Source organism: Lichenostomus cassidix, chromosome 17 (genome assembly GCF_008360975.1).
Source record: "Lichenostomus cassidix isolate B80296 chromosome 17, HeHo_3.0, whole genome shotgun sequence".
Lineage (NCBI taxonomy): Eukaryota > Metazoa > Chordata > Aves > Passeriformes > Meliphagidae > Lichenostomus > Lichenostomus cassidix.
The window spans coordinates 9,001,573-9,014,486 of NC_139497.1; the positions used below are offsets into that span (position 1 = coordinate 9,001,573).

At 53.3% G+C, this 12,914-nt stretch overlaps 1 protein-coding gene across 1 annotated transcript in view; it reads right to left on the reverse strand.

Annotated features, from left to right (window-relative positions):
• ARRDC1 (arrestin domain containing 1) overlaps positions 1 to 12,914 on the reverse strand; it is a 38,899-nt gene that overhangs the window by 17,395 nt on the left and 8,590 nt on the right. Inside the window, exon 2 of the mRNA XM_085076402.1 lies at positions 3,409 to 3,519. Within this exon, the coding sequence (XP_084932528.1) occupies positions 3,409 to 3,519 (111 nt within the window). The remainder of the gene's footprint in view (positions 1 to 3,408; positions 3,520 to 12,914) is intronic.

The following is a 12,914-nucleotide window of genomic DNA, read 5'->3' on the forward strand; positions in this document are numbered from 1 at the left end:
AGCCCCCTTCGAGGGGATGGTGTTGGAGGACAGCCTGGAATCACCCTCTGCCCCAGGGCACAGCCTGGCTGCCAGTTCCACCCCCCAGCAGGAACATGCTGCTCCTCCTCACCTTTTTTTGTAATGCACTTGTTCAAAAGGAAGAGCTAACAGCATTGCTGCAGTGGGGGGAAGGCAGGAACAGAAAAGTCCTCTGAGGCAGAAGCAAATTCCCCCTACTCCTCCACTAATTTTCAGGCAGTGACATTCCCTGTGCAGATAAGAACTGTGTGGCAGGAAGGCAGCCCCTCCACCTGACACCAGGACCTCTCACAGTCCTGCCCTCCCTTCTACTGCTTGCTTTTTGATGGGAGAAGGTGAGGTGGGCACAGGCAACCCTCACCTAGAGGAACAGACACAGATTCACCCTGGGGGGTTTTTGCATGGGTTTTACACACCTGCAGGACCATAACAGATGCCACCACAATAACTTGCTTGTCATGCTCTGTCACGAGTGGCTGCTGGTGCTGGCCAGTGTAGGCCAGTGGTCAGGCTGGCCTCATGCTCCTTTAGGAGTTCTTTCTTTGGAATTCTTCCAGCTCCCTTAACTCACCCTCACCTGGGCTCCTGCCATCACCATCAGTGACCTCACCACCCTGTGCTCCAACAGCCGGGAGTCCAGCCTGCCCCAGTTTCCCCTCCCAGCCTGGTGTCAGCCTTGCAGGGAGGCACCCAGGGAACACCCACATGGGACACTCCATCTGTCTGCAGCTCCTTCATGCTCTCTTCAGGAAAGGCCAGGACAGCTGAAAGCTATTCCTGGAAAGTCTAAAAACGCCACGGCTGAGTCAGCGCCGAGGCTCTGCCTGCACAAGGCCATTGCAGGACACCCCCAGCACAGCCCTGCCACTGCCTCACTGCAGGGCTGAGCTGTGCCAGCACACCGCCCTGCCAGCAGCCCCTTGGAGGACACAGACAGACAGACAGGCAGGCAGGCAGACACAGAGGCAGGGATATGGAGAGGCAGCCCAGCTCCCTCAGCTCTGCCAGCCCAGACACGCATCAATGTCACAGTGAGGGCTGTGACAGCAGACAGCTCCCTCTGTCCCTGTGCCGCAGGCTGGAGCAGTGCCAGACCCCAGGGCTTTTGTTCCACAGCCCTGCAAGCCAGCACAGCAAATGCAAGGGTCGGCTGCAAAGCCATCTCCACTGGTGGACTCAGTTCCAAAGGCACTATTGACACTCTCCCTTCCATCTACATCCTCCCAGGGCCCCAGCTGTGCTGCTTGAAGGCAGACATGGGACAAACCTGTAAGTCCAGGACAATAACTCCTCAGCATGAAGGGCAAACCCCCCTTGGCTGCAATCCCACCCACAGGGACTGACCACCCTCTCCCTATCTGCTGCCCTGCAGCTGGGAATCAGGGGCTGAGAGCTCCCAGAAGTTGTGTCCACTTGGACACAAGCAGCTGAAGAGCAGAGGTCAGTGACTGTGAGTACCCAGCACACTGCTCCAGACCAACTGCTGGCACCTTGGGCTGGGCTTTCCTTGTCATCTCACTGCAGCTCTGCAAGGCAGGACAAGAACACCACCACAACACAGCTCAGTTTCCGATCACACGAATCTATAGGAACAGATTTTCCCTTCAATCCATTACACCTCAGGTAAATCACACACTGCTTTTCTTGCCTCACCTGCCTGGAGCTGCGGCAGCTCTGGGAGACATCAACTGGCCCGTTCAGTCCCACTCACAGCCCAGGCATGTGGCTCTGTGACCAGCTCCAGTGCAGAGCCAGCAGCCCAGCCCTGCTGCCAGCCCCAGGCACCTGCTCAAGGCTGGCAGAGCCTGTGATACCAGTGGGTGACAGATAACAGCACTGCACTGGGATGTATACAGGAATCTGGGACCCAGAAAACAAAGAGTCAAAAGACCAGGGTTTTCCACAAACACTTTGAGAACTGGGAATACCAGATTTTGGCCACCAAATTTTGGATGTCAGGCCTTCAAAGGGCACACTTCAGCACATGGCTTTTCCTTCCATCCTTCCTAGTTCCTAGTTATCAAGGAGATGGCTCCCAAGGGCAACCTTAAAGAACTGACTGCCAAAGCAGCTATCAAAGTCTTCCAGAGGCTGCAAAACCAACAACCAGCACACCCACCTCTTCCCACTCCACCCTCCTGCCTGGCTTTTGCTGCTCAGTTTGACCAGCACAGATCTGACCACAGTATCAGAGTTCTCCCTCTAATCATTAAATATGAGAAACAGAAGTTGGAAGAAGAATTTTTCAGTGCAGTTGAAGGTTAAAACCTCTCCTCAAGTCCACATTCATACACAGCCTATAGCTCCCAACTCTTCTAAGCCCAATGGTCTGCAGCACCTTATAGAGCCTCTGTGATTGTGCCCCCCAGCATTCATGGCTGGGCTCTCTGTGCTCAGCACATCCAGAATCAGGCAGAAATGTCTCCCATTGCCCTCCCAGGCAGTTTATCTCTGACTGCAGCCCCCAGGCTGTGAGCCAAGAGCCAGCCAGCCAACCGTCTCCCCTGGCAGGGACCTGAGAGCAAGCAGCACTCTCACCAGTTGCTGTGACGATGAGCTCAGTCTCCTCTCGATGCTAAAAGCTCTGCTTGAAAAATTGCTGAGCTAGCAGAAACTGCCATTTCAGTTTTACCCATTTCCTGTTATTAGATAAAACAGTATCAGAGGGCTGAGATCCTGCTACCCTGGGCTTTTGCTGTGTTCCTGTTACAGCCACTGCCTTCAGCAGGTGCATACTGGCACATCTTGACTTCAACAGGAGCCAGGGCACAGCATGAATTATTTGTGGTAAGGCTGACCTATTTAACAGCAGAAAGACAGCATTCATTCAGGCTCAGATCCCCCAGAGGCTGCTGGTGTCACTTTACCCACAGGACAATACAACCCCATCGCTATCTCTCTCCATCTCACTGGGAGAAGGGGTAACTGTCCCAGGCTGATCCTGCCATGCTCCCAGGGCTTCTCCTGGAGCACAGGTGATGTGATACCCCCACATTCCTTTCAGAGCAAACTACTGGCTTCTGCTGACCACCTTTGATCAGTGTTTTGTGACCACCATAAGCAACATATGCAGGCAGCAGAGCAGCGTGAACCCACAGAGCCTCGAGACAGGGGAGCAGTCATTGCTGACAGCCCTGCTTCAGGCACACCAGAGCCAGAGGATGCCAGCAGTGTTTGCAGGGTGGCTGCCAAGTTCTGCTCAGGATCCTTCTCTGCACAGCTCCTGCTAAGCTCTTGTAGTCTCTAATTCTGGCTCCCATCCTCTGTGCACAGGCCAAGGCAGCCTGTGAGGGGTATTTCACATCGAGGGGATGCTGAATCTTGGTGATACATTTCTGTAAAGCATCTCCGAACCACAGATCTCCACCAGGCCTTTGTGGGCCATACCTTTGTCTGCCAGGGACAGCGTGCTGTTGAAGTACTGCTCCTCCACAGTCCATGCTGTGTCATTGATCTTGTTGGACACCCCACAGGATCCAATGCAGCTCACCTTGATGGCTGTGGAGAGACAGGACACATGTCAGCACTGGGAGAAAGCAAAACCTCAGGTTCAGACTTGCTTCAGGTCCTGTACTGTGCAGGAGCAATGCCTCCTGAAAACACACACAGGGTGGGAAAATGGAGCAAAGGAATGAGGTCATGCTTTCATTCCAAAAGCATGTTTTCCAGCACTCCCAGCATTTCTGCACACTCCCTGCTACCCCAGTACCCCAGATATTATCACCTTTGAAGTCCTTGAGCTGGCTTCCCTGCACTGTGAAAGCCCTTACCAGCAGGGATTCCAGCCCCCTTACAGGTAAACCTCTCCAGTTTTCCCCCAAATGAAGCAGTATCCCCTCCCAAAACACCCACCAGCCTTGGCACTCTGGCTGGGAGCAGAAGCCTTGGGTGTCCCTGTCCAGATAGGGATGAGCAGCCAAGGGCTCTGCTGCCTCCCACCCCACAAGGAGTCAGGCATCCCACCAAGTGTCCTGCTGTCCCTGGGAGGTAGACACATTTGGCATGGCCCATTAACCAGCTGAACAAGGGGTACAGCCCTGTTTGAAGCAGCAGCCTGGACAAGCTCCAGTTCACAGCACTGCTGCTCTCAGAGGACACTCCAAATCCCTGGGAGCCTGCTCCTGGGTCAGTCCTGGGGTCAGTCTCAATTTCAAATGTTTGCAGCAAAAGCACTTTGCCCATTAGCGCTTATCCTGCATCAGGATCTACAAAATATTGATACACATGCTGTTTCCCAGCAGCCAGACAACACTTCAAGGGAGTGGCTTCCTCCTCTGTTAGAGACACAGCAAAGCCACACAGCAAGAGGCGCCATCTCACCCTCCCAAAAGCAAGGACAATAATTTGAGCTATGTTTGTGCCTTGCCTGGACAAAGTCACCCCAGAGCTCAGCCTGCAGTGTGGCTCAGAGGAGCTACGTGGCTCTCAGAGGAGCTCCCCAAAGACATTTTCAGTTAGTCTTGGCCAATACTCAGCAGGTTGAAATTAGATTCTGATGTCGACACTGGACCACAGAGACAGACAGACGTGACAGACTGGCCTTGCTGCACAGCAGGAGATGATCTGCAGTGCCACCCCCACGCAGGGAGGACACAGGCAGACCTGTCACAGCACAAACAGAGCCTTCAGGGGTGTCCCAGCCCCAACATCTCCCACCCCAACATCTCCCACCCCAAATCCCATCAGATTTTGCAAGAGCTTTAGAGGAGTCTGCAGAACTCCCTTACCCCACTTGCCAGGTGAATAGTTCTGCTGGCATGAAGGTGACAAGATCCACCAGAGAGACTTTTTCCCTGTTTGACACATCTACCCCCCTGTATTCCAGCTGCATCCACAGGAAGCATCTCCCTGGGAAGCAGGTGGCTGATTTGCCTTGTCTTCAAGCTCTCCCCCTCCCCTCCACAAGTGCTCTCAGCCCTGTTGATATCATCACCACCACCCGCCTACCCAAACACTGAGGGCTGCAAGTCATGCTGCTTGCAACCACCTCAAACAGCCCTCCAGAGCACCTGCCTGGCCAGTGTGACCTTGTCCTCCATGGTGACTCAAGGCAGGGTTGAAAGAGCCCCAAATCCAGGCCCCTCTGCCAGGGGAGCACATAGCTCTTGCCCCAGTCCCAGTGAGGGGGGGTGCTTTGCTACATGCAGGCAGGCAGAATGAGCTCCTCAAGGCTTAAAGTCTGTAATCCCACAAGGAAGAAACAGCCTTCCCCCATCAGATCTCCTGCCATACCCTCACAGATGATCATGACTGTGAGATGAAGAGCCCATTGCAGTCCAAGTGTTGTTCTACACTCAAGGACAAAGGATAAGCAGCTCCAGATGCCAACTCTCATTAACTAAACATAAACAGAGCAGCGAGGCTGACACATCACTGCTTTGTTTGTGTTTGTGATCTGCTTCAGCACTTCCAAGGCAGGGGAAGAACAGGATAGTGAGGCCTGGGATGGGAACTCCCCCACCAGAGCACAGAGCACACCTGAGAAGACACTGGTGCCCTCTGAGGTACCATCACAACAAACTCTCCACACCCTCACAGATGACACCCAATACTCTCTTTTGGCAGATGGCAGAGCCAAAGCCACAGAGGGCTCTCAGCATCAGGAGCAGGGAGTGGTTTTAGCAGGTTGCCATCCTGTGTAGCCATACACCAGCTCTCATGCTCCCACCTCGGACATACCAACACATTTCTGCACTCACAACAAACCTGAGAGTTAGCCCACATTACACAGATGGATCCAATCAAATCAAGCCCAGACTCACCCGCTCCATTCCCACATTTTCACACAGGAGATGCGAGCAAGAAAAAGCCCAACCAAGAGCTGGGGAACATTCCCATCCTTCAGGAGCAACAGCCCCTGAGCAGGCTCCCCCTCAGCCTCCCTGCACCACAGGAGTTTCTGGATCACCACCATCTGTTGTGACGCCCAGATAAAGGGCCAACAGACTCTAATTCCAGCCCGATGGTGCACTGCAGTGCGGAGGCTCTCCTGTTGCAGGGAGGCAGGTGGGTGGGAATGCTCAGGAACACACACTGTGGCCCAGCTCCCTTCCCACAGCAGACAGACTCAGCAAGCACAGGCAATGGGTTTGCAGTCTGACACTCAGAGCCAGCCCTTGGCTGCCATGGTTAAGCACTAGAGTTAAAGTCAGACCAAGTCCGAAAATCCCTCTACAGTTTGCTAAGGAGTTTTTCAGCACAGGAGCTGCCAGCTTCCCAATTAGCCACTGACATCTCAAACTGGCATGGTCACAGCCCAGGAGGGACAGTCCCTGGAGGGAGAACTCTGGGGCTCCAAGAGCTTCCAGCCCTTCATCCCCACCAAGGGCAGCCCTCCCAAGTCACATTCCCTGACCATCACATGCCCAGGGACTGCCATTCCAGCCCCAAAGGACAGAAAGCAGCATTTCAAGCTGAAAAGTTTGAAGGAATTTCACTCTCCCCTTCCCTCTACATTCCCTAAAGTTCCCAGTGTTCCATCACCAGGCACATCAAGTCACCAGATGTAGGACAAGCCTTGGAGCAGTTCAGGGGGCAGAGATTTGTTTTGGAGCATCTTCTTCAACCTGCTAGAGATGCACGAACTCCCCCCACCTCATTGGGGGAGAAATGGGGTGGACAATAGCTCTGAGCTATTGCCCCACAGCTGACAGGGATTGCATATCCCACCTCATCCTCCAGGCTCCTGAAAGAGCCAGCAGATCCCCAGGCCCCCACAGAGGGGGTGATGCTGGGGGCAGCAGGTTCAGGACAGCCAGAGAGTCCCCTGATTTCATCCCCAGGGCAGGAAAGCCTGGTAACTACAGGGCCAGGTTATCTGGGAGGTTTCAGAGGTGCCTGGTTCAACAGATCAAAGCATTTATCTCACTCCTAATCAGGTTTTGGAGCAGTGAACCATGAAATCAGCCTCTCCATGAGCATCCCATGAGCAGAGGGAAATACTGGGGACTTAGCTAGCTCTCTCTTGTACAGGCTCCTGCCCACAAGCAGGAGGAGGGACAGGGGTGTGTGACAGGGACAGCTCAGGCACATGGTTCTGGGGGAGCTGAAACCTAAAAACAGCATTGTCAGGACAGATCTGGCAAAACCAGCAGTCAGAGCTGCTGCAATGGAACCACCTGAGCACAGAGCTTGTCAGCCTGCCTGTCAGGAAGCAAAATGCACAGTCTGAGGCTTTCCAAGGAAATCTTGGAACTGCCAAGCTGCAGATAGAGAAAATAAGAAAAGTTTCTGCATCAGAATAGGCCAGTTCCAGTTATTAGAAACCCATTAAAAACACCTGTGGAATCCAGTGCTACCAGTGGCCCCAGTCACCTCCCTCCTGTTCCCTGTTTACCCAGGCTGATTTGAATAAATACAGGAAAAAAACAAAGTTCAAAAACTGTAAGGGGAGTGGAAGGGGGAGGCAAAGAGCAGCAAGTAGAGAAGCAATGAATGATGAAGCCATGCAGAAGGCAAGAGCCCTTCACCCCTGCAGTCCCTCGGGGATTCAGGGAAGCGGGCAGCTCCACATCCAGCCAGACACATCTTTAGCAACACGCTACAGCACGCGCCAAATGCTGGAAATACAAGGAGACAGCTCAGCCATATCCATCTCTGCACAAAATAAAAATAGAGATGCCAGGAGCTGGGCACGTCTGCCTTCTTCCAAGGTGATTTAAGGAGAGCAGCCATAGACTTCAAACTGCTTTTTCTCCTGACCCAGTGAGCTGCCCTCCTCAGCAAGCTGGCGTGGCATTTTGGGTATGAGGAAGGCACAGGACACATATCCCCTCCTCTGCCAGGGGCAGGCTGTGTGTGCACATCTCTGCTTCCAAAATCCAGTCACACGCTGAGCAAGAAGAGGTTCAATGGCCACCCTGCTTTACTCAGCCTCAGTCCCAAACAAATGCCTCTGACTTCAAGTCCCACCTATGTCACACACCTGCCACAACAGGTATGGGCAGAGGGGGAGGGAAGGAGCTGCTGCATCTTGGTTGGTTTGAGTTTTCTAGGCTGGGCAGGGGAAGCAGCAAAACCAGTTCAAATAATCACCGAATACCCTGAGCTGGAAGGGACACACATGGATCATCAGTCCCACTCCTGCCCCTACACAGACACCCCAACAACCCCACCCTGTGCATCCCTGGCAGCATTGTCCAAACACTCCTGGAGCTCTGGCAGCCTCAGGCTGTGCCCATTCCCTGGGGAGCCTGGGCAGTGCCCAGCACCCTCCGGGGGAAGAACCTGTCCTGATCTCCAGCCTAAGCGTCTCCTGACACAACCTGACACAGTTGGAGGTGGTGGCTGTTGCATTTGGCAGCAGCTTAGTCAGGACAAACAGACCATCCCGGCATTCCCTTTCCTCTGCAAGGATGGATGAAGAGCTGGCAACTGAGCTCTCAAATGGCACTTACAAACAGCCCTGGGATTTTGCCAGCTGAAGCTTACCCAGGTCACCACGTGGCCCCAGCCATGTTTGCTGGACCCAGAGGCTCCAGCCGTCCCTGCTGCAGGGAAGGAGAAGCCCAGCCCTGCACACGTGGGATGAGATGGATGGCAGAGCCACTGTGTGCCTGCAGTGACCCCACAGAGCACAAGGGACCAGGGCATGCTCTAGTAACAGAATCAGAGGGCAGCCGGCGACTGAGATACCCTCTGGAAAACTCGTGCATGCCTGGGTGCAGCTAACAAGGGAGCAGGGGAAGAGAAAGTGCTGTGGGAGTTGTGGGAGTCAAGTGAGTCTGCATCAAAGAAGTCTTCATTTCATGGAAACCAGCCATGGGAAGCCAGAGCCCCATTCCCTCATCCCTCTCCATCAGAGCTGTGGCAGACAGCAATCACCACGTTTTAACTGATTGCCTCAAGCTGCCATCTGAACACTCAGAGCTGCAGGGACTCTGAGCATCCATGAGTTGGGAATGAGCCATTTTCCATCCCAGGAGCCAGAAACAGCCCTGGGAGAAGGGGTGATGGATTCCCCTGAGCCCAAACCCCTCCCCAAAGCATGGTAGTAGGGAGCTGTCCTTGACAGAAGGATGGGCTGTCACAGTGGCAGCAGGACATCACCTCAGCACCACTTGGAGTGACACCTCTGGGTTCAGCAAAGATCACAAGTTTGGGTATGCCCTGAGATCCTCCAGCCTTGTAAATCTCTGCCCTGGATCTGCATGAAGATGAGTGGTTTGAGGTTACCCACACTGCCAGCAAAGCAGGGCCAGATAGTGCTGGGAAAATGGAAAGCCTGGGAGACAGCAAGACCCATAGGCAGAGCATGTTACTCTCAGTTTGTAGAGACTGGGTAATTCCTAGAAAAGTTCCATGAAAAGTGGACACTGAGGAAGCTGAGGCAGAAAAGAAGGGCAGAGTGATGTTTTTCTAGTGATGGCCTTTACACAGAAACACAGCTTCAGACAGAAAGGGCTGAGCAGGAAGACTGGAAACTCACGAGATACACAACTCCCTCATGCATTAATATATTGAGACACTACTAATTAAACCAACAGCTCCTAATTAAATCTCAGCTGTCCCCATCCTTCTGGGTCCATCCTGTCTGTTCTTGAGACACAAATAGTCTTGAGCATTTCACAAGCCAGTGAGGCAAGAGCAGAGCTTACACCAAGTGCTGGAGGCAGCAGTGGGTTTGGAACAAGGTTAAGGATTGTCTGGGGAGGTTTTTATCTTCTTCCTTCCCAAGAGCCCAGCACAGAGGCAGGAAAGAAATCTGGCCCCTAATGGGGAAGGAGAGGAGTTGTCTAGAAGAGTTGTCTCTGCTTTCCATCTCAACTCAAATCCAAGCCTGTAGCTGGGCCCTGGGAGGTGACTTGTCTGGAGCTGACGCACAGGGAGCTGCATCTCCCACAGCACCAGCAGCCTGCAGCTCATGGAGGACTTGGCTGCTGCTCCCCGTGACCCAGGGGGACATCCCACCTCCCACAGCCTGCCAGCCATCACACAGCTCACACCCAAGCCAGCTCTCTGCTCGGAGGCGGCAGACAGGCTCCCAGTGAAATTCTGAGCTGTTGCTGTGTCTGACCCCTCTCTGTCCCTGTGCTGCTGCCTGTGGCAATGCTCCTGCCATGCACGAGCCCAGCTGCAGCCCCTCCGCAGTGGCACAAGCTTTAGCATCATTTAGCCCCCAGGAGCAAGAGCAAGCTCTGCCACTCAGCCATTCCTTCCCCAGGCTGGCACTTGCCTTCTACACCCTGTAAAGGGTTGGACCAGCCAAACCCCTCACAGCAATGCAAGGGACAGTACCTCCCTTCCTGACCTTCCAGTGAGCTGATTTCCAGGGCAACAGGACCAGCCCTGCAAACCCAAGTTCAGCAAATGCCATCCCAAGTGCCAGCAGTGCCTGTTGCCCTGGCTGTTGCAACAGAGTTGTACATGTCCACTGCCAGGCTGAGGCAGGAGGATGCACCTGGATGTCTCACACAACCTGCAGGAAGCCCAGACCCACCAAAAGCAGTCCCACACTGTAGGGAGGCTGGAGAAAGTGCAGTTTTCCTCCTGGAAAACTCCACCTGTAGGAACACGAAGGGAGTGACAGCTCTGCCACAGGGGCAAAGTGACCCACAGCCATTATTTTGATTACGCATTAGTTATTTTAGCCAGAGTCCAGCCCAGCACGAGGAGGGGAAAATAGTATGGATGAGGGAGTGTAAACATGAGGATGTCCTCATTCCAGCAATGCAGAAATCTCCAAAGGGAAGCTGGGCAGGTGTGTGCCTGCAGAAAAGCAGGAGAACAAATCTTGTCTGAGTCCTTTCCCAGGTAGGTCAGTCCTTCCCCCTCTGCAAGCACTTTCTTCCATCAAGCTGAGAGCAGCAGGGAAACATACATTTTCCAGCTCCTCCCCAAAACCAAGGGTCAATGTACATCCTAAGCGAAGAAAGCAAACTCTTGGGCTCCTGTTTAGAACACACTCCTGTTCAAACCGAAGGCTTTCCTCCCTTGTGGAGCAGACAGGTTTATTTATAGCATCACAGCATTTGATCAGCACGCTGGCTGCCCTCGGAGGAAGGGGGTCATCTCAAACATCTGGAATTAAATCCTCAGCTGAGTACATTTAACAAGCCTGGCTCTGCACATGCCAGGCTGCAGGGGGAAAACTCACCAGTGAGCAAGGCCATACGGGCTGCGGGAGGGGGGTGAACACGTGCCACAAAGTCTGTGCCTTGAATCTGCCACAGGCAGCTCCTTAGCAACAGGCATGGAGCACCACATGACCGAGGGACTTCACCCTAATCCCACCATGCTGCTGCTGCTACAACCAAACTGCTCCCCAAATATGCTCTAGGACAGAGGTAATCCTTTCTCCAAAACTGCCTCTTGGAAACGCAGCACAAGTTTGGGATTTTTTTTTTAAGCTTCAGACTGATGTAGATCTCAGTGCTGAGCCATGCAGACAGCCTGGGAAGAGGTGGGGAGGAGTGGGCTTGCTGTGCTCAAGAGCCCACGAGGGCAGAGGTGGTTGCACCATAACAGGCAGGCAGAGCAGAGTCTGTGGACATGGCCAGGCACTGGAGGAAGCAGGGAAGGAGAAAGCTGCACATCAGACCAGTTTTAGGGACCCAAACTCTCCCCCCATCCTAAACAGCCCAGCAGAGCTGCTCCTTCAGTGCCTGCTGCCACACATGGGGCAGAGGTTGGTGATGTCCTGGGGTCCTCCTGCAAGGACAACAACCATGCCCCACCCCAGCACATTGAGGGACCATCCTCTTCCTCCCAGGCCAGGCTGGTGGACACAGGCACCCCTGAGTGCTGGGAACAGCCAGATCAAACAGCAGTGAGAAACTATTTGGCAGAGAGAGGCAGATCTCACAGCTCCCCAGGAATATCTCTACGCCAGCCACCCACCTGAGCCACACTGCCAGCACTCACAGCCTCCTCCTCTCCCAACATCCATCCCTCCAAGTATTGGAGGGGAAAAGCAGAGAGGTTGCAGAGGAGCAGAAGGCTGGAGGAGAGATGGAGGCAGCATTTCATGTGGAGCTTCAATCGCTCTGGGGTGTGAAGCCAACTTTTAGTCTCAATAATCTTCTCTCCTTTCTGCTATTCCGGACAGAAATTCATAGGTGGAAACTATGAGAGACTGGAGTGCCTGCCCTTCTTCTACATTACATTTAAGGCTCAATTCTGTTCACCCCATCCACAAGGAAGCAGCCTCTGTTGCTCTCAGAAGGGATGGACTGGAATGGGATCAAGCTCCAGGCAGGGTCTGCAGATGCCAGCCTGGTACAGCAACATCTCGTATTTAGGATCTCAGCAGAGTCCAGAAGAGTTTTACTCATGATCCCCTGCACAGGACAGACTTATTTTAATAAATTTGGTGTAGATTTATTTTACTCCATCCTTCTCAGGGGACCTGAGTAACAAGCTGGATTTTGTGAGCCCCGAATTTAAGTAAGCTATGATCTTCAAAGCAAAATGAGGTTGTACATACATAAGCAGTCAGGGCATCTTAATCTTCAGCATTTGGCCCCCAGAGCAGCCCTGTGGGAAGGGAATGCAAGTCCCAGATGCCCAGCATGCAGCCAGACAAGTGGAACAGAATCAGCAGCTCACCCTGGCTCACAGGAATGCTGATGGATGCCAGGACCTGCCAGCACTCAACACTTCAGCCAGCCAGGGACCAAAGCCACCCTTCCTCAGGCTGAGCAGTGCTAAAACAGAAGTGAGGAATCTCTTTTTTTATAGCTTGCCCAAAGTGAAATAGGTTTCCACCCAGCACTTAACATTACTTTAGGCCAGAGGAGTTAAGATATTCTGGTACAACTGATTTGGCTGTCTAAAAAAGGAAGAACTGGGCAAGGAACCCCACCACAACGGGACCACACAGCACTGCAGGTCCCAAGGGGGATGTGCTGGATGCTGATGTAAGAAAACACCCTTTTAAACTCATTAGCAAACTC